The sequence below is a fragment of the Carcharhinus amblyrhynchos genome, chromosome 23 (assembly GCF_965287045.1).
Source record: "Carcharhinus amblyrhynchos chromosome 23, sCarAmb.v2.hapA, whole genome shotgun sequence".
NCBI classification, from domain to species: Eukaryota; Metazoa; Chordata; class Chondrichthyes; order Carcharhiniformes; family Carcharhinidae; genus Carcharhinus; species Carcharhinus amblyrhynchos.
Window position 1 is genome coordinate 12,558,911 of NC_137346.1, and position 22,275 is coordinate 12,581,185.

General features: G+C 41.8%; 2 protein-coding genes across 5 annotated transcripts in view; one reads left to right on the forward strand and one right to left on the reverse strand.

The window, feature by feature from the left end:
- The window catches only part of mettl16 (methyltransferase 16, N6-methyladenosine), a 130,295-nt gene that overhangs the window by 92,338 nt on the left and 15,682 nt on the right, over positions 1-22,275 (reverse strand). Inside the window, exons 1-2 of one of the 4 annotated variants that reach the window (XM_080210813.1) lie at positions 20,341-20,417; positions 16,680-16,808 (exon numbers count right to left, since the gene is read on the reverse strand). In XM_080210813.1, coding sequence (XP_080066939.1) covers positions 16,680-16,807 — 128 coding nt within the window. In that variant the 5' untranslated portion in view covers position 16,808; positions 20,341-20,417. Of the gene's footprint in view, positions 1-16,679; positions 16,809-19,825; positions 19,935-20,298; positions 20,418-22,275 lie in introns of those variants that run through there. The other 3 variants (XM_080210814.1, XM_080210817.1, XM_080210816.1) reach the window with 3 other exon arrangements.
- Positions 20,474-22,275, forward strand: part of LOC145357462 (lissencephaly-1 homolog) — a 110,468-nt gene continuing 108,666 nt past the window's right edge. The window contains exon 1 of the mRNA XM_080210819.1: positions 20,474-20,597. The gene's annotated coding sequence lies outside the window, so the exon portion shown is untranslated. The remainder of the gene's footprint in view (positions 20,598-22,275) is intronic.

Below are 22,275 nucleotides of genomic sequence, written 5' to 3' on the forward strand. Positions count from 1 at the left end.
GATTGCAAACAATTGTGGTCCCGACATCGATTCTTGAGACACACCACTAGTCACTTTTCGCCAACCTGAAAAACACCATTTACCCACACTCTTTGCTTTCTGTTAACTAACCAATCCTCTGTTTATGCTAATACATCACCTATAATGCCGTGAACCTTTATCTTATACAGCAGCATTTTGTGCAGCACCTTGTCAAATACCTTCTGGAAATCCAGATACACCACATCCACCGGTTCCCCACTGTCCACTGCGCTCGTAATGTCCTCAAAGAATTCCACTAAGTCAGTTAAACATGACCTGCCTTTCGTGAATCCATGCTGTGTCTTCTCAATGGGATAATTTTTATCCAGACATCTTGCTATTTCCTCCTTGACGATAGGTTCAAACATTTTCCCTGCTACAAAAGTTAAGCTAATTGGCCTAGGCTAGTTACTCATCTTTTGTCTACTTCCGTTTTTAAACAGTGGCATCACATGTGCCACTTTCCAATCTGTTGGAACTGCCCCAGAGTCCAGTGAATTTTGGTAAATTACCACAAGTGCATTTGCCCCGCCATCTCATTTGGCATCCGGGGGTGCATTCCATCAGGGCCAGGAGACTTGTCTACCTTTAGCTTCATTAGCTTACCTAACACTGTTTCTTTAGTGATAATGATCGTTTCTAGGTCCTCACCTGCCATAGCCTTTTTGTCATCAATTTTTGGCATATTATTTGTGTCTCTCACTGCGAAGACCGATACAAAATACCTACACAATGCCACGGCCATTTCTTATTTTCTCATTTTTAAATCCCCCTTTTCATCCTCTAAAGGAACTATGTTTAACTTAGCCATTCCTTTTCTTTTTATATATTTGTAAAAACTTTTGCTTTCTGTTTTTATATTCTGAGTTAGTTTACTCTCTTAATCTTACTTTTTTTTTAAATAGTTTTTTCGTGGCTTTCCGTTGACCTTTAAAGATTTCCAATTTGCTAGTTTCCCATTAATCTTTGCCACTTTGAATGCATTTTCTTTCAATTTGATACCCTTCTTTATTTCCTTAGATGTCCATGGCTAATTATCCCTTTTTCCACAGTTTTTCCTTATCACTGGTTTATACTTTTGCTGAGCACTGTGAAAAATTGTTTTGGAAGTCCTCCAGTGTTTCTCAATTGTCCCCCATACAGTTTTTGTTCCCAGTCTACCTTAGATAACTCCTCCCTCATACCATTGTAGTCTCCTTTGTTTAAGTACAAGACACGAGCAGTGGATTTTACCTTCTCACACACCACCTGTATTTTAAATTCAATCATAGTGCGATCGCTCTTTCCGAGAGAATCCCTAACTGTGAGACCATTAATTATTCCTGTCTCATTATACAGGACCAGATCTAGAATAATTTGCTGTCTCGTAGGTTCCACTCCATACTGTTCGAGGAAACCATCGTGGATACATTCTATGAATTCCTCCACAAGGCTATCTTGACCGACCTAGTTTGACCAATCAAAATGTAGGTTAAAGTCCCCCATGATAATTGCCATACCATTTTTACATGCATCAGTTATTTCCTTGTTTGCTGCTCACCCAACCGTGATGTTATTTTGGCGCTATAGACTACACCTGTCAGTGACTTTTTCTCCTCACTATTTCTAATTTCCACCCAAATGGATTCGATGCTTTACTCCATAGAACCTATATCATCTCTCACTCCCGCCCTGATGTCATCATTAAATATCAGGGCTATACCACCTCCTTAACTTTCCTGTCTGTCCTTCTGAATAGCCTGATACCCCTGGATATTTAATTCACAGTCGCGACCATCCTACAACCACGTCTCTGTAATGGCCACTGAATCATACTAATTCATGATGATTTGTGCCGTCAATTTATTTACCTTGTTTCGAATGCTATGAGCACTTGGGCAAAGTGCCCTTATGCTAGTTTTTGTACCTTCTTTTTGAATCCTAGCACCTCAACATCTCGAGTTCTTCTCCCTTTAACTTCTTTTGTAATTTTCCATGTAGCTGAAATCTTCTCCCCACTTGCTAACCTGCTTTGTTTCCTATTAACCATTATACTTCCCATGGTTTTATCCTTCCCTTCGCCCGCAACTTGCTAGTTTAAAGTCCTTGTGGCCACCCTATTTATCCTTTCTGCAAAAACACTGCTCTCAGATCAGTTCAGGTGAAGATCATCCCAATGGTGAAGAATACAATATTGGCAATTGTGAGGTTATCCACTTTGGTAGGAATAATGGTAGGGAGGACTACCACTTAAAGGGCGAAAAGCTGCAGCATGCTACGGTGCAGAGGGACCTGGGGGTCCTTGTGCATGAGTCGCAAAAACCTAGCCTGCAGGTGCAGCAGGTGGTCAGGAAGGCAAATAGGATGCTGGCCTTCATAGCGAGGGGGATTGAATATAAAAGTAGGGAGGCCTTGCTGCAACTGTACAGGACGCTGGTGAGGCCGCAGCTGGAGTACTGTGTGCAGTTTTGGTCGCCGCACTTGCGCAAGGATATTTTGACCTTGGAGGGAGTGCAGAGGAGGTTCACTAGGCTGATACCGGAATTGAGGGGGTTGAGCTATGAGGAGAGGCTGAATAAACTGGGCTTGTACTCGTTAGAGTTTAGAAGGATGAGGGGAGGTCTCATTGAGATGTACAAGATGATGAAAGGGATGGATAGGGTAGAGGTAGAGAGGTTCTTCCCACTCAGAAAGGACAGCAGGACTAGAGGGCACAGCTTCAAGATAAAGGGGGGGGGGGTGCAGTTTAGAACGGAGTTGAGGAGGAACTTCTTCACTCAAAGGGTGGTGAATCTCTGGAATTCTCTGCCTGTTGAAGTGGTTGAGGCCTCCTCACTAAATATATTGAAGACATGGGTGGAAAGGTTTTTGGTAGGCAAGGGGATTAAGGGTTATGGGGAGAGGGCGGGAAAGTGGAACTGAGCCACTTCAGATCAGCCATGATCTTATTGAATGGCGGGGCAGGCTCGAAGGGCTAGATGGCCTACTCCTGCTCCTATTTCTTATGTTCTTATGATCCCTCCTATTCCTACACTGATGCCAATGCCCCATGAAATGGAACCCCTTTTTCCATTCCTATTGCTATATGTTCACTTCCCTTATTTTCTCATCCTGATGCAAATTCGCACATGGCTCCGGTAGTAATCCAGAGATTACAACAGATAGGGACAGCTCTGAATTAATTAATTACAACCTGGACAGCAATAAGAGGGCTACAGTTGACTGCAGCATTTATCAATTATGGAATGGAAAATTAGACAGTTATTTTATTCCCAAATAACTGGTTTCCAACTACTCGTGGAAGCATGTCTGTGGACATTGTAGATTGCCCAAAGCTACTGTCCATATGGACTTCTAAAAGGCACTTAAAAAAGTTCTGCATGAGTTGGCAAAAAATAATGCACAAGGTAATCCTGTGACATGAGTTAGTGTTTTTTAAAATATTCATTCATGGGCAAGACTAACATTTATCGTTCATCCTAAATTCCATGAGAAGGTGATGGGGAAGCCACCTTCTTAAACTACTGAAGTCTGTGAGGGATAGATGTACCAATAGTGCTGTTAGATAGGGAGTTTGACTCAGTAACAATGAAGGAACAGGAATAAATTTCCAAGTCAGGGTAGTGTGTAACTTGGATGGCAAGTTCCAGATGGTGTTTGCAAGTGCCTGTTGCCCATGTTCTTTTAGGCAACAGAAGTCAGGAGTTTGGAACGTTCTGGCAAAGAAGCTATGAGATATATTGCAGTGTAGATGGGTTATACTAATGACTTACATTGGCAGTGTAGTGAGCAAATGCTTTAGATGGCGAACAGCGTGCCAATCAAGTACGTTACTTTGGCGTGGATGGTGCTGAGCTTCAGTGTTGCTAGAGCTGCATTCAGAGCAAATGGAATGTTCCATATCACTCCTGGCTTGTTCCTTATAGAGGCTTTGGACAGTCAAGGAGGAGGAGCTACTCATCTCAGAATATCCAGCCTCTGACTTTCTTTTGCAGCCATATTATTTATCTGGTTTGTCCAATTAGGTTTCCGGTCAATGGTAATCTCAGGATGTTAAGGCTGCAGGATGCAGCAATGGTAATGCCACTGAATGTCAAGATATAGAACCCTACAGTACAGAAAGAGGCCCTTCAGCCCATCGAGTCTGCACCAACCACAATCCCACCCAGGCCCTATCCCTACATATTATACCCACTAATCCCTCTAACCTACGCATCCCTGGACACTAAGGGGTAATTTTAACATGGCCAATCAACCTAAACTGCACATCATTGGACTGTGGGAGGAAACCGGAGCACCCGGAGGAAACCCACGCAGACATGAGGAGAATGTGCAAACTCCACACAGACAGTGACCCGAGCCGGGAATCGAACCCAGGACCCTGGAGCTGTGAAGCAGCATATGGTGGTTAGACTGTCTTTTGTTGGAAATGATCCCAACATGATAATATGGCTGGTTTTGGAAACCATCCAGTAAAAGAGAATATTTTAAATATGTTCGGCCCATTTTGGACGTAACTTGGGAAGCACTTTTTCAAAGCGTGTTGGATATGTGGAATTATCTCCCCCCAAAAAACTGTATGTACTGAAAGGGGACTGGGGTGAATTGAAATCTTCATGGAACACCAGTATGTTTTTGCTGTGGTACCTAATAATATGGAATGAAGACACGTAAAATAGATTTTGAGTTACAGCCCAACCATATGTTAGCCATTATTGAATGGCAGTACAGCTGCAAGGGCAGAACAACTTATCGGCATTGGACATCGCTTGGCTAGTTACAGCTTCTTTGCCTATCCAAGGACCCACACTCCAAATTGTACATGTGGATTTTAGCAAAGACAAGAGCAAGATGAAATTCTTCTATCCCACCTCCCCATCCTCCTAAACGAAGTATTCTGATCTGGCCTCACTCATGAGAAACAGAGACTTGGGTGAGTGAGATCATTTTGCTTTCTGAACTATGATCCTTTTGTCTGCATGTTTATATCTTATTTTGAAGACTTGCATTCCCCTCAGCAGCTCTAGGCTGCTCTCCATATCATGAGGGAAAAGGTCTGTTGTTTACAAGGCCTGATCTTTTCAGGCCAGATAAACAACTCTTTGATTCATCAACTATTTGGTTCAATGAAAGTTGGATTTAATGTGTGATCTTCAAATTCTTATTTTTTATAGCCAGAAAGGACAGCATCATTTTTTTAGTATGTTATTTACGTATTTCTAAATTTAACATATGCGGACAGAGCAATATGGAAATAAATTTCCACATTTTACAGGAAAATAGTTTAAATATTTATACAATAAACACCTTGTTGTTTAGCTTTAGTGAGCAGAGACAGTCACCGAAACAAATGCTATGACTTCATGAATTAAATTATGAGCCACTATCAGAAAGAAATGGTTGAGACTTTAAAAATATGGAGATGTCCTGATCAGCAAGTATCTGAAAGAGGAACTCCCCCAAAATATGAACACATCCTTCCCTTTGAGGCAATGCCCAGATTACTTTCAGTATTCCTTTGTCCCAAGGAGATGGGGGGCGCAAAATGATTTTACCAATGATTGTTTTTCCACGTTTATTTCAGTTTGTCCATCAATATTCATATATGCGTCTATATGATGAATGATGAGATTTCTCAGTGATCTCACAAGATCATGGGGTGGGATTTTCCAGTCCCTCCTGCCCAGAGACTGGAAATTCCCATCCAAAGTGAATAGGCCTTTCAACAGAGCACCTCCATCACACCCACCGACTGGAAAAATTATCCCATGTACCATGAAGGAAGAGGACTGACACTTTTTCATTTAATTTGTTTATTAGTCACAAGTAAAGCTTACATTAACTCTGCAATGAAGTTACTGTGAAACTCCCCTAGTTGCCATGCTCTGACACCTGTTCAGGTCAGTGCATGTAATCAGCACGTCTTTCAGACTGTGGGAGGAAACCGGAGCACCTAGAGGAAACCCATGCAGATACAGGGAAAACTTGCAAACTCCAGACAGACAGTGACCCAAGCTGGGAATTGAACCTGGGTCCCCAGTGCTGACCACTGTGCCACAAGGTCGCTCTTGTTAGTGGGTTAGAACTTGAGTACAGCAAACATTTGTCAATATCAGGTAGAACTGAGGGCACCAACTTGTACAGTGCAGCAACGGTTTGAGGTGAAGTAACCTGGTGCGTAATGCGTAATGTGTTGACATTGACACTAATTGGTGATAATGGCAAATGAAGGATCCTTAGGGCAATTCCTTTCTTAATTTTCGAAGAAGATAGCTTCCATTTTCTGAATCTGTCTGGTTCTAGGCAGGAACTCTATAGCAATCTAATGTAGCTTAAAATTGCTATCTAACTAGAAGGATCCATGGCATTTTGTCAGATACCAGTCACGAGAAATGAAGTGTTTACTAATATGTTTGAAACTAATAGGATGAGAAGCCATTATAATTCAATGCTAGATAGTGACTTTTGACAATATCAGTACCTTTTGGCTACCAATGAAAACAGAACCAATCTTGGTTTTGATGCTTCCCCACTGATTCAAAAGCCCAGCTATCACTGACCAGGCTTACACACGAAGAACAGCTACTTGAATAAATGTTTCCACGGGCAATCAAGTCCCTAACATCTCAACGCAAAACACCATTCTTTGAGAACACGACAAATAAAGCAGAACTCTAATTTTATAATTTATTTGGATTTTCTTTCACTTTTGACATTTCACTTAAAATGGTCCTAAATGAATAAGCACAGAAATTCTACAGTAGAGCACAAGATGCTTGAAGCAGAAAGATTAGCAGGGCTATAGGGCAGTGGGACTAATTGGATAGCTCTTTTAAAGAGTTGGCACGGGTAAGAAGGGTTGTATGGCCTCTTCCTTTGCTGTATCATTCTATGAGACTATGAGCAGAAAAATAAACAAGAATGACAAAGAAAGTGTACAAGGTAATTTGAACTCATGGTAGGTGACAGGCATAACTATTAGTTGAGACATACAGGTGCTCAGCACATGGATTTTGTTTGAATTTTTACACGTAGACCATTTGATCATTTCTAAAGATGTTGCATGACGACACAGTTTGATCCCCAGCTTGGGTCACTGTCTGTGTGGAGTCTGCACAACTTCCTCATGTCTGCATGGGTTTCCTCTGGGTGCTTCAGTTTCCTCCCACAGCCCCAAAGATGTGCTAGTTACGAGCACTGGCCATGGAGGAATTTAGAGTAGCTAAGAGCAGTGGGCGAGAAGAGGATTGGGAGAGGTTTAAATGTCAACAAAGATTGACAAAAAAGTTGATAAAGGAGGGTAGAAGAAGCTATGAAGCTGGGCTAGCGCTTAATATAAAAAAGGATAGCAAGAGTTTTTATAAATATATAAAAAGGAAGAGGCTGGCTAGGGTGAACGTTGGTCCCTTAGCGGATGAGAAAGGGGACCTAGTGGTAGGGGATGGGGATATGGCTAAGGTCTTGAATAACTTTTTTGTTTCTGTCTTCACGGAGGAGGACGTGAATAATTTGCCGGGTGTTAGCGATGGAAAGGTGGTAGGACTGGAGGGTCTTAATGACATTACTGTTACTAGAGAGGTGGTGCGCAACAGACTGGAGGGGCTGATTGTGGACAAGTCCCCAGGACCGGATGGAATGCATCCGAGGGTTCTGAAAGAAATGGCGGAGGTGATAGTGGATGCCTTGGTGGTTATTTTCCAGACGTCGCTGGATTCCGGGGAAGTGCCGGAGGATTGGAAAACGGCTAATGTTACGCCGTTGTTTAAGAAGGGTGCCAGGCAAAAGGCGGGGAATTACAGGCCGGTTAGTTTAACGTCTGTGGTAGGTAAAATGTTAGAATCCGTCATTAAGGAGGAAATTGCGAGGCATCTTGAAGGGAATTGCTTGATAGGGCAGACGCAACACGGTTTCATTAAAGGGAAGTCGTGTCTGACAAATTTACTGGAGTTCTATGAGGATGTGTCTAGGGCGGTGGATAGAGGAGAGCCGGTGGATGTGGTCTTTCTGGATTTTCAGAAGGCGTTTGATAAGGTACCTCACAAGAGGTTACTGCAGAAGGTCAGAGGACATGGAGTTGGGGGTAGGGTGTTAGCGTGGATAGAGGATTGGTTGTCAAATAGGAGGCAGAGAGTGGGGGTCAATGGGTGCTATTCGGATTGGCGGTTGGTGACTAGTGGGGTGCCCCAGGGGTCGGTGCTGGGGCCTCAGCTATTTACCATTTATATAGATGATCTGGAGGAGGGAACCGAGTGTAGGGTGTCGAAATTTGCTGATGACACCAAGATTGGGGGAAAGGCAAATTGTGCGGAGGGTGTGGAGAGTCTGCAGAAGGATCTAGATAGGCTGGGCGAATGGGCCAGGAAATGGCAAATGGAATTTAATGTTGGCAAGTGTGAGGTGGTCCACTTTGGTAGGAAGAATGGTAGGAAGGACTATTACTTACGTGGCGAAAAACTGCAGCAGGCGACGGTGCAGAGGGACCTCGGGGTCCTTGTGCAAAACCCAGCCTGCAGGTGCAGCAGGTGGTCAGGAAGGCGAATGGGATGCTGGCCTTCATAGCGAGGGGGATTGAATATAAAAGTAGGGAGGTCTTGCTGCAGCTGTATAGGGCATTGGTGAGGCCGCAGCTGGAGTACTGTGTGCAGTTTTGGGCGCCGCACCTGCGCAAGGATATTTTGGCCTTGGAGGGAGTGCAGAGGAGGTTTACTAGGCTGATACCGGAGTTGAGGGGGTTGAGCTATGAGGAGAGGCTGAATAAACTAGGCTTGTACTCGTTAGAGTTTAGAAGAATGAGGGGAGATCTCATTGAGACGTATAAGATGATGAATGGGATGGATAGGATAGAGGTGGAAAGACTCTTCCCGCTCAAAAAAGACAGTAGGACTAGGGGGCACAGCCTCAAGATAAAGGGGGGGCGGTTCAGAACGGAGTTGAGGAGGAACTTCTTCACTCAAAGGGTGGTGAATCTCTGGAATTCTCTGCCCGTTGAAGTGGTGGAGGCTGCCTCGCTAAATATTTTTAAGAAGCGGGTTGATGGGTTTTTGATAAGAGAAGGGATTAAGGGTTATGGGGAGAGGGCGGGAAAGTGGAACTGAGCCACGACAGATCAGCCATGATCTTATTGAATGGCGGGGCAGGCTCGAAGGGCCAGATGGCCTACTCCTGCTCCTATTTCTTATGTTCTTATGTTCTTATGTACCCGAACTGGTGTCTGAATGTGGCGACTAGGCAATTTTCACAATAACCTCATTGCCACGTTAATGTAAGCCAACTTGTGATACTAACAATTAAGGTTAAACTTAAACAAAACACTCCATGTGTAATGAATGAGAGATGAAGTACTAGAAAGAAAAACTGTGTCAAGCAAGTGGGAAGCATTCAAAGAAGAAATTCTACAGGCACAATATGTCCCCACAAAGACAAAGAGGGTGCTGCCAAATCTAGAGCTCTCTAGTTATCCAGAAGCATACAGGGCAAGATAAAGCAAAAAAAAGAAAGCTTATGAAAAAAAAGAAAGCTTATGACAGTCCCAAAATATTTAATGCTGTAGAAAGTCTGGAAGAGTGTAGAAATTACTTGTTCAAGAGTACTGAAGTAAAAGGGAAATCAGGAAAGCAAGAAGAGGATACAAAAACAATTGGCAGGTAAAATCAAAGAAAATCCTAAGATACTTTACCAGTACATTAAGAGCAAGAGAGTAACTAAGGAAAAGGTGGAGCCTTTTGGAGTACATGGTAACTTGTGGGCTGATGCAGAAGATGGGTGTGGGGTTCTCAATGAGCATTTTGTCTCTGTCTTTACTAAGGAGAAGGATGATGCAGACATTCTAGTTGAGGATACAATATTAGATACAATAAGTACAGTGAGAGAGGAAGTAGCGGAGGAACTGGCATCTTTGAAGGCAGATAAATTACCAGGAATGATGGATTGTATTCCAGGGTGTTGAAGGAAGCCAAGGAAGAAATAGCAAATGCTTTGAGGATCATTTTCCAATCCTCATTAGATCCAGGCAAGGGCTCAGAAGATTGGAGATCCTCAAATGTTATACCACCACTTAAAAAGTGTGTGGAGGATAGATCTGAAAATCAGTCAGTCAGTCTGACTTTGGTGGTGGGAAAATTATTGGAATCAATTCTGAGAGACATGATAAAATGTCACTTAAAAAGGCACAGACTGATCAAGGATAGTCAGCATGGCTTTGTTCTTATGTTCTTATCAAAGATTGGCTCACTGACAGGGAGCAAAGGGTAACGGTTGATGGATGTTTTTGTGACCAGAGACAGTTTCCAATAATGTTCCACAAGGCCGTTGCTGTTGTTGCATATATTAGTGATTTCAACTTAAATATAGGAGGCAGGATTGGGAAATTTGCAGATGACTCAAAAATTGGCTACGTGGCGAGAGTGAAGAGGATAGCTGTCCATGGTTTGCTTGACGAGGCAGAGATGTGGCAAATGGATTTCAATCTGGAAAAGTGTGAGATAATACATTTAGTGAGGGCAAACAAACCAAAGAAATATTTAGTATTAGGGAAGATATTGAGAGGGATTGAGGAAGTGAGAGATCTTGGACTGCATGTCTATAAGTCCTTGGAAGTGGCAGGATAGGTGGACAGGGTGGTTAAGAAAGCATTTGTTTTCCTTTACTGGGCAAGGTATTGAATACAAAACACGTAATGATGGAACTGTATAAAATGCTGTTTCCGCCACAGTTGGAATTTTGTGTTCAGTTACGATCAACACATTACAGGAAGGATATAGTTATACTGGAGAGAGTGCAGCGGAGATTTACAAGAATACTTCCAGGGCTTGAAATTTGCAGCTATTGGATAGGCTAAGGTTGGTTTCCAAAGAACAGAAGAAGCTAAGGGGTGACCAAATTGAGGTGTATAAAATTACGAGGAACCTAGATAGAGTATAAGGAAGACTTGTTTCCCACACTGAGGGGTCAATTACCAGGGAATAGATTTTAGGTGACCAATGGATTAGAGGAGACATAAGGAAAAGTTTTTCAACCAAAAGGGTGGTGCACTGGCTGAGTTGGTGGTTGAGACTGAAACACTCCTCATTTAAAAATGTACCTGGATCTGCATCTGAAGATTCGGCACCAGGTACTGGAAAGTGGAATTAAAGTAATCGGCTAGCTTCTTTTTTCTCTTTTTTGGGCCGCATTGACACAATGAACTGAATGGCTTCTTTCTGCACGGTAACTTTTCTATGGAATTACTTTGAAATGCAGTCAAGTTTTGCTATGTCAACAAATCTTTGCACACAGCATCGTCCTACAAAGTGTAATGAGATGAATGTCTGATTTTTGTTGCTGCTGGATGAAGGGTTGGCCAGAAATACTCTTTGATCTTCAGTAAAATATATCACACAATCTCTAACAACCACCTGCACCATAAAACAGACAAAACAGTCTCCACACCTGCCACAGCACTGAAATACCACGAATCAAAGTAATGCATTACATCTTCTGTGACAACACCTCTCCACCATTGGCCTGTTCAGAATTGCCATCATGTGGGTCCACTACCATCCGTTCAACCTGTGCTGGAGAATCCCCACACATATCCTCTTCTGCCCGTATTGTACCTCCGGTGACACACGCATGCACATACACAAACAGTATGAGCAGGGAAGCAGTACTGAAGGGATTTTGAAAATTACAGAGACACTGGATGGAAATTTAGAAGCTGCTGCTATAGGCACAGAGCCAGTGGTTGATGGCAAGAATGCTTTTGAGCATTTTAAGCGCAGGTGGCAGAGTAGCTGATGATTTCAGGTTCACATGTGGTGGAACGTAAGAGGCTCCAAAATTGAAAACAAAATGTTAAGCCACAGATTGGTCAGATATTGTCCAGTTGGGTTTTCCCAAGCAAACTATCCACAGCAAAAGAGGGAAAAAAAATTACAATTAAATCACTTGTCTGATATGATGCGGTTTTTACAACCAGCTAGAAAATAGCATAGGCAGACATATTGGGATTGATTTTCTGTCAATCCGCTTCAATTGGGAGCAGTCTTTGAACCATGCAATATCCATTAATTCACTGAGTTCTTGGAACACATTTGCAGGCTGTAACTTAATACAATTTTGATTCTGGGAAAGTAATGCTACTGCAGTGTCCAATGTTTTGTTCCCACAAATCAGAACAAACACACAAATTTGGATAAAGAAGGAAGACGTGACATTATCAGAACTATGAAAAGCATTTTCAACAGAAGAAAATTCAATTTTGTTTAATTTTTACAAGGTGTGAAAAATGGTGACATTTTGGCAATTTTATGCGGAAACAAACAAGACGAAAGCTAATTTGTAGAATCAGACTCTGGCATCTTTACAGTTTGTTAAGCCAAAAGTACTGATCGACCTTATTTTACAACATTCTAGAATTGTACAAACTGATCCAGCTTCACTCCTTTTGAACATATCTCAAACAGAAATTATTTGGTGCTCATATAGACAGCATATGCCATTCCCAAATCAGCTGTACATTTACAAAAATCACTGACTAATGTTTAATGGACCACTGGTATCAGTTCATTTCTTTTTTCTCTTGGAAATATTGTGTAAAATTCACTAAGATATTTTCTTTTGCTGAGAGATAGGATTAAACTCAATGCTAAGCAAAGGCTTGTAATAACTACTTCATTACTTTGTATATTTAAAAAAATACTGGGAAACCTTGGTAAAGAGCTGTAACAGTCTTGCCTGGTGATTGTCGAGCGATGTTCATTCATCCGTTGTCGTAGTGTCTGCATGGTCTCCCCAATGTACCATGCTTCGGGACATCCTTTCTTGCAACGTATCAGGTAGACAATGTTGGCCGAGTTGCAAGAGTATTTACCATGTACCTGGTAAATACAGACGCTACAACAACGGATGAATGAACATCGCTCGACAATCACCAGGCAAGACTGTTCCCTTCCTGTTGGCGAACACTTCAGTGGTCACGGGCATTCAGCCTCTGACCTTCGGGTAAGCGTTCTCCAAGGCGGCCTTCATGACACACGACAGCGCAGAGTCGCTGAGCAGAGACTGATAGCCAAGTTCCACACACATGAGGACGGTCTCAACAGGGATCTTGGGTTCATGTCGCACTATCTGTAACCCCCGTGACTTGCCTGGGTTTGCAAAACCTCGCTCACTGTGCTTCTGGAGACAATACACATCTCTTTAACCTGTGATCAGGTCCGAGGCCAGAACTCTCCATTCACCTGACGAAGAGGGAGTCCCCTTGAAAGCTTGTGAGTTTACTATCAAATAAATCGGTTGGACTAAAACCTGGTGCTGTCAGACTTTTTACTGTGTTTACCCCAGTCCAACGCCGGCACATCCACATCATTCCTCCCATAGTCCAGAGATGTGTGGGTTAGACTGACTGGCCATGCTAAATTGATCCTAGTGTCAGGGGGATTAGCAGGGTAAATGTAGGGTTGTGGGAATAGGGCCTGGGTGGGACTGTGGTTGGTGCTGGCTCAATGGGCTGAATAGCCTTCTGCATTGTAGGGAATCTATGACTCTGATATTACAGTAAAACTGAGTCTCACATCAGCAGATATTAACATATGTACTTTCAGCAGAGATCACTGCATGGCGATGGGATGTGACAATACCAACCGTTTTTCTCACTCCCATACCAGGAAAGGCAAACTGTAAAACTTATATTGTTAAGAACAGCTAAACATAACTAAACTTAAGACCTTTCACAGGATGCTTTCTTCCACTTGATTACTGGGGAAACTTGGCGATTTTATAAAAACCAAAGTATCCAACAACTCAATATACTCACAACTGCCCCCACCACCATGATCAAATAGCGTGCTAGTATTCACTGTTGAGGTACATATACTCATATATTCGACTGGAACATATATTCGACTGGTACATATATTCAACTGGAATATCCCTAGGGTAAGGGGTATAGATGGGGAGGAGTTTGTTAGGTGTGTTCAGGAGGGTTTCCTGACGCAGTATGTGGACAAGCCTACGAGGGGAGAGGCTGTACTTGACCTGGTACTGGCGAATGAACCAGGGCAGGTGATGGATCTTTCGGTAGGAGAGCATCTTGGATATGGTGACCATAATTCTATCTCCTTCACAATTGCGTTGGAACGAGATAGGATCAGGCAGGCTAGGAAGGTGTTTGTCTGGGGTAAGGGGAGATACGAAGAAGTCAGGAAGTTACTTGGACAAATAAACTGGAAGGAGGCGTTCTTAGGGAAAAGTACCGAAGGAAGGTGGCAGATATTCAAGGAATGTGTGTCTGGAGCTCTGAATGACAACGTTCCGATGAGACGAGGGGGTTCTGGTGGGTCGAGGGAACCGTGGTGCACAAAGGATGTGTTGAACCTAGTCAGGAAGAAAAGGAAGGTGTACAAGAGGTTCAGGGAATTAGGAGATGTTAAAGATCTTGAGGAGTATAAGGACTGTAGGAGGGAACTTAAAAGGGAAATTAGGAGAGCCAGAAGGGGTCATGAGAAGACCTTGGCGGGTAAGATTAAGGAGAATCCCAAGGCCTTCTATAAATATGTGAAAGGTAAAAGGATAAGAAGAGAAGGGATAGGACCTATAAAAGGTGAGGGGGGAAAGGTTTGTGTGGAACCAGAAGAAATGGCGGAGGTGCTTAACGAGTACTTCGCCTCAGTATTCACGGTGGAAGCCGATCTGGGAGATTTTGTTATGGATTTGCAGCAGATGGAAAGGATTGAGTACGTGAATATTAAGGAGGAGGATGTGTTGGAACTTTTGAATTCTATCAAGGTAGATAAGTCGCCGGGACCAGATGGGATGTACCCCAGGATACTGTGGGAGGCGAGGGAAGAGATTGCAGAGCCCCTGGCGATGATCTTTGCGTCGTCAATGGAGACGGGAGAGGTTCCAGAGGATTGGAGGATTGCGGATGTAGTTCCTATTTTTAAGAAAGGGAACAGAGATAGCCCGGGAAATTACCGACCGGTGAGTCTGACCTCAGTGGTTGGTAAGCTGATGGAGAGGCTTCTGAGGGACAAGATTTACGAACATTTGGAGAGGTTTGACATGATCAGGAATAGTCAGCATGGATTTGTCAAGGGCAGGTCGTGCCTTACAAGCCTAGTTGAGTTCTTCGATAATGTGACTGAACACATTGACGAAGGAAGTGCCGTGGACGTAGTGTACATGGACTTCAGCAAGGCGTTTGATAAGGTCCCCCATGCAAGACTTCTTGAGAAGGTGAGAGGGCATGGGATCCAAGGGCCTTTGGCCTTGTGGATCCAGAACTGGCTTGCCTGCAGAAGGCAGAGAGTGGTTGTGGATGGGGCTTTTTCTGAATGGAGGTCAGTCACCAGCGGAGTGCCTCAAGGATCTGTTCTGGGACCCTTGTTGTTTGTCATTTTCATAAATGACCTGGATGAGGAAGTGGAGGGATGGGTAAGTAAGTTCGCTGATGACACGAAGGTCGGTGGTGTTGTGGATGATCTGGAAGGATGGCAAAAGTTGCAGCAGGACATAGATAGGATGCAGGACTGGGCGGAGAAGTGGCAGATGGACTTCAACGCGGATAAATGTGTAGTCGTCCATTTTGGCAGAACCAACGGGATGAACGAGTACACCATCAAGGGCAGAAGTCTGAGTAGTGTTGAGGAGCAGAAGGATCTTGGGGTCCGGGTCCACAGGACTCTTAAATCGGCCTCGCAGGTGGAGGAGGTGGTCAAGAAGGCGTATGGTGTACTGGCCTTCATTAATCGAGGGATTGAGTTTAGGAGTCGGGAGGTAATGCTGGAACTTTATAAGACCCTTGTCAGGCCTCATTTGGAGTATTGTGCGCAGTTCTGGTCGCCTCACTATAGGAAAGATGTAGAAGCTATTGAAAGGGTGCAGAGGAGATTTACAAGGATGTTGCCTGGACTGGGAGGCATGCCTTATGAAGTTAGGTTGAGGGAGCTGGGACTCTTTTCCCTGGAGAGACGAAGGTTGAGAGGCGACCTGATAGAAGTTTACAAAATGTTGAGAGGAATAGATAGGGTGGACTCTCAGAGGCTATTTCCCCGGTTTGAAATGGTCGCTACGAGAGGACACAGATTTAAGGTGCGGGGAGGGAGGTTCAGAAGTGATGTTAGGGGTAAGTTTTTCACTCAGAGGGCGGTGAGTGAATGGAATCGGCTGCCGTCAGTGGTGGTGGAGGCGAACTCGCTGGGGTCTTTTAAAAGACTTCTGGATGAGTATATGGGGTTTAATGAGATTGAGGGTTATAGATAGGTCTGTAGGTTGGTAGGTGATGTGATCGGCGCAACTTGTGGGCCGAAGGGCCTGTTTGTGCTGTAGTGTTCTATGTTCTATACGAAGAATGGCCTTTTAGACAGACAACAGTGCACAGGAAATTGTTTGATGAAAATACATGGTGTCTTCAGGAGTCAGAAAAAACAAATAAGTAGGTGCCACCTATAAAACAGCTCCCTATAATGCTATTTTCTAAATTACAGACAATTTCCAGAACACTTCTAAAAACAACGTATGCTACAAAAGAAACGGTGAGCCACACAGAAGAAAACCAGCCCTCTGAGGATAAAACAATTTGATAATACAACTCTCAGGACAACAAATCTTTCATAACATGGACCAAACAGATTTTGTTAGACAGTGAAACAAGTGTTAGTTGGTACCAGCGGGATACTTTCCCTTCTTCATTAGCATACCTCACTTTCCCAGTCAAGCTTGTATGTACGTGTTGCTGGAATTCTGTGTATTTTGATGCCAAATATGTAAAATCTGGTGGCTTGTCTTTATATCGGTTTCTTGGATGCATAGATTTGTTAAGGGCCATCCTAAAACAAAGGAAGAAAGACAAAACAATTTTAAGTTGCAAACAGGATGCATTAATGAAGAGCGAATTTATCAACATGAAACAAGCTGCTACTGTAATACAAAACTAATCAATGACTCACAACCATTTCTGGGGACGATGAAAAATAGCAAATTCTCTCTTATCTCTATTTCTGCCTAATGGATTTTAAACTTGTGACAAGCTATGCAGTAATATCAATACAATTGTTTTGCAAGTAAAATAATGAAAACAAATCAACTAAAGTAACACTCATCTCAGAAAAACATTCAGTAGGGAGGAATTCAGATATTTTTCCTCCAAGCAATTATTCATATTACTTCTCTCAGTTACTTTGGTTTCCCTCACTTCCAAAGTCTATTTTGATACCCCCCAAGTGAAACCAATTTAAGGAGGAGCATGGATAAGAATGGCTGGTCTTTCAGAAAAAGGTGAAGCTGAGATAAATGACTAATTTCTAGCAGATTTTGGCATAATCAGGAGATTATTTGTTAAAATAAATGAAAACACAGTAAACCAAAATTAAAATGATGCAAAATAAAACTAATTTCTCTCAATTTTCTTATATGTGTAGCCATCTTAGGAAAAGAACAGGAGGAAAAATATAGGAAATGTGAGATGCCTTCATTTCCTGACTTCAATTTTGAACTGCCCTGTATGAGATAAACACAACCACTCCAAGATACAACAGTTGGTCACTCACAAAACAGCACAAAGCTTCATTTTCTTTGGAGGCTAAGGAGGTTCGGCATGTCGGCTACGATTCTCACCAATTTTTACAGATGCACCATAGAGCGCATCCTTTCGGGATGTACAACAGCTTGGTATGGCTCCTGTTCTGCTCAAGACCACAAGAAACTACAAATAGTTGTGAACATAGCCCAGTCCATCATGCAAACCAGCCTCCCATCTATTGACTGTCTACATTTCCCACTGTCTTGGAAAAGCATAATCAAGGACACCATGCATCCCAGACATAATCCCTTCCACCTTCTTTCATCAGAAAAAAAATATAAAAGTCTGAGATCACGTACCAACCAATTCAAGAACAGCTTCTTCCCTGCTGCCTTCAGAATTTTGAATGGACCTACCTTATATTAAGCTGATCTTTCTCTATACCCTACCTATGACTGTAACTCTATATTTTGCATCCTCTCCTTTCTTTCTCCCTTATGTATTCTATGAGCAATATGTTTTGTCCGTATAGCGCACAAGAAACAATACTTTTCACTGTACCCTAATACATGACAATAATAAAATCAAAATTTTACGTTGAAACGTTTTCTCTTTCAAACATATTTCATTTTAAATTTGCATTTCTTCCCTGCCCTCCTTCCACAGTTTCATACAAAAATTTGTATGAACTGAAAACTCAAAGTTGCAGAAAGTTTGAAGCTATTAAATAAGATTGCATATGCTTTAGTTTCCCTTTCAAAATTTTGCATCTCTTTCACCATTGAAGAGTAGATGATAAGACAAGGAAGAAAAAGGGCCATTTAACGATGCCAAATTGAAATAAAACTTGCGTTCATGTGCTATCAAGCCTACCAAAACATCTCACATAACTGATTTGAAGTAGGAAAATATGGCAATGCAATGAGATCCGAGAAAAGATAATGAATAAAATAATCAGCTTTAGTCTTTGGTGGTGTTAGTTGGAGGAGGCATAGCATAGGTTAGGTAACATATGTGCCGCATAAATGTCAAGTAATGGCCAATTTAACCAAAACAAGACAACCATATCACATTTTCAATGGTTCCACTTAACACTGAATCGCTCACCATCAACATCTGGGATATAACCATTGACTAAATGTTGAATTGCAACTACTATATCATTGCTTAATATTCTTCTACCTGAGTCATATGGATGTCAGGAGTAGTCACTCCTATTTCAGACTCTAGCTGGAACTCACCCATCTGTTATGTCAAAAATGATACTGTACACAAAATAAATAAGATCAAATTAACGGAAAGAAAGGAAACCAACTGCCTCAGATGGACATGTGGCTGTATGAGCAGAGGAGAGGTTGGGTACTCCGTGATAAGTGGCTCACTCACCCTTTCCTCAGTTTCAATCATGTTGGAAATATGAGTAAAACATTGTCCTGTTCTTATTGATTACCATTGCATAGCTCCCTACAAAAAATAGATGGGCAGATGACTGGAATGGGCCAGTTAGTTGCCTGATATATATTGGTCAGCCTTTTAAGTGCCAGAAATTGTGCGGTAACTGTAGAAACATATCCCACCAAGGAACCAATTTGGAAAAGGAAAGGGACAAATATGCTGCATCATTATTGTCTTAGCAAACCTGCTTAACTGATGATTTCTGATTTGGTTTTCCAAAGCTCCTTGCAACCAAGCAATCTGTCTGGGTCTCCCTAGCGTTACTCTGAAACAAGCTGCTGGGAGGTGGTTGAGAACTTCTGGAACACAGGAATTTATAGTCTCAGACAATATGACTGTAACCCATCTAGTTTTCCCATGGTAGCTTAACTGAGATCATAAACTAAACAGAAGCAAGATCAATGATCTGAAGTCCTGCCGTATGATGTTATTCCAAATGTCACTCTTCCTATTGCAGTTTCCATGATCACACAATGACATAATTATACGGAACCTTTAAAATAACAGAATGTCCCACACTGCTCCATAACAATATTAAAAAACAATATATGACACCAAGTCATTTACGGAGATATTAGGGCAGATGATAAAGGCATGGGTAATGAATAAGGTTTTAAAAGAGTTTCTTAAAGGAGGATAATAAGATAGAAAAGTAGAGGTTGAGTAAGGAAATTCCAAAGCTTAAAGCACAAACAGCTGATGGCACATCAGACCATGGTGGCGCGATCAAAATCTGGGATGCTGGAAAGGTCAAATTTCAAGGAGCGGGGACTTCTCTGTAGGTCTGGAAATTACAATGGTGGAGAAGGGTAACGGTATGGAGGAAATTGAAAACAAGGATGAGAGTTTTAAAATCAAGGCATTGTTTACAGGAGGCAATGTCGATCAGCAAGCACAGGCTTGATGGCTGAACTGAACTTAGTGCGAATTCGGACACAGTCGTGCACATATAATGCTTAATATTCTTCTCCCCGAATCATATGGATGTCAGGAGTAATCACCACTATTTCAGACTCTAGCTGGAACTCACCCATCTGTTATATCAAGAATGATACTGTACACAAAATAAATAAGATCAAATTAATGGAAAGAAAGGAAACCAACTGCCTCAGATGGACATGTGGTGTGCCAGACAGACCGGAAAACCAAACTCCGTGAACTTATTTCTAAGATCAATAATTTTAATTTACAACTACAGTAAGATTACAATATTAAAAACAATCCTTTTAAAAACATTTGGCAGGGCCAAACCTGCTCCTTTCCTAGATGTTTATGATCAAAACGAACATTTGCGCCTTGTAAACAGAACAATTCTAGTACTAGACCACGATTCTGCTTCTTACCCGCTTCTCAAAGCTTTAACCTCGCACTAAATAATTACAAACCTCCAGTGTTTCAGAACATTGAAAAAAACAACAGGCCTCGGCAACTGCGCGCACAAACTATCTTCACCGCGACCCGGAAGGACCACCCTCTCCGGCAGTTAAAGGTGAGGATTGCGCAAGAGTCAGTTACTTGACAGTTTGATGGTACAAACAACATGAACTTTATCTATGTTAGACTATGTTAGGGGAACGTCGAGTATATCTGCTACATTCACTAAACTCCGCTGTCTTTTTCTGACTGCAAGTTCTCAATGAAGGTATGGGACTGTATTTCTGTTCCCCTTTTCAAGATGATGGTTTGTTCTAAGTTGGGTGACTGTTTTACCTTTCACCGATTGAATCTGGATAGGGAGGGCATTTTAAAAAAGCTGCGCTGATAATCAATTTCTCAAACAGACACAATTGCAAAATGAGATATTTAATTTTAAGATGTAGGAGTGTGCATCCTCATGAGTATGTGATTTCCACCCTATCATGCTTCTGTAAAAATATAGCATAGGATTTTATCTTTTGTTTTAAACTTCGCAAAATTACGGATCAGTTGGTCCAAGATATTGAAATAATAGGGAAGTACAACCCATCCTTTACAATTAATCAAAACTATTCTTAAAAGATCGGGAAGTAGAAAATGGTGGAAATCAGGAGTGAGGGTCAGAAAACATTTAAGCCTCCTAACAGTAGTTATATAGTTGAACATAACATTAAGCAATGAATAATTGGAGCTTGTAACAAATGCAATAGTTGTAGGTGATTTTAATCTTCATATAAACTGGGTTAATCAAATTGGCAAACGTGACAGTTTCCAACAATATGTTGTGGAACCAACTAGGGAAAGTTTATTAAAGTTTATTTATTTATTAATCACAAGTTAACACTGCAATGAAGTTACTGCGAAAAATCCCCAAGTCACCATACTCCAGAGCCTGTTTGGGTACACTGAGGAAGAATTTAGCATGGCCAATGCACCCAACCAACATGTCTTTTGGACAATGGGAGGAAATTGGAGCAAACCCACGCAGACACGGGGAGAATGTGCAAACTCCACACAGTGACCCTAGCCGGGAATTGAACTAGGTTTCTGGTATTGTGATGCAGCAGTGCTCACCACTGTGCCATAGTGCCACCCAAATAAAGCTATTTTAGATTTAGTATTGTTCAGTGAGGCAGGATTAATTAGTATTCTCATAATAAAAAATCCACTGGAAAAAATGATCACAATACAATTGAATTCCATATTAAATTTGAAAAAAACATAGTGCAGCACCAAACAAGAATCTTAAATAAAACCAATTATATGGAATAAGGAGAGAGTTAGTTAAGGTGAATAGACTAAAAGGTATGATAATAGACAAACAGTGGGAAACATTTAAAGAAACACTCAAAACAATTTAACAATCAACACTCAACGATTTAATGCATTTACTCAAACAAAATTCAGCAAGTAAGATCCGTCCCTAGCTACTAGGTGAGTTAAGGATAATATTAGATTAAAAGAAGAGACTTATAATATTGCAAAGAATAGTAGGAAGCCTGAAGAATGGGAGTATTTTAAGAACTAGCATAAGACCATCAAAAAGCTGGTAAAAATGGAGAAAAAAATCCAAAAACAAAAGTAAAATTAGATTGTAAGAACTTTCACAAGTAAGAAGAAGGAGAGTAGCTGGGGTGGCTAAAATGTTGATTCCTGCGAGGCAGAAACAAGATTCATTATCATGGGGAATGAGTTAATAGCAGGGACATTGAATAAATATGTTGTGCCTTTCTTCATAGTAGGAGACAGAGATTACATATCAGAAAAAGTGGCCAAGGGGCTAATAAGAATGAGGGACTTAAGGCCATTAATATTAGCAATGAAAAGATATTGAAAAAACTTGAGGGACTAAAATCCAACAAATCTCAAGAATTTGATGGCCTACATCCTAAGGTTCTAAAAGA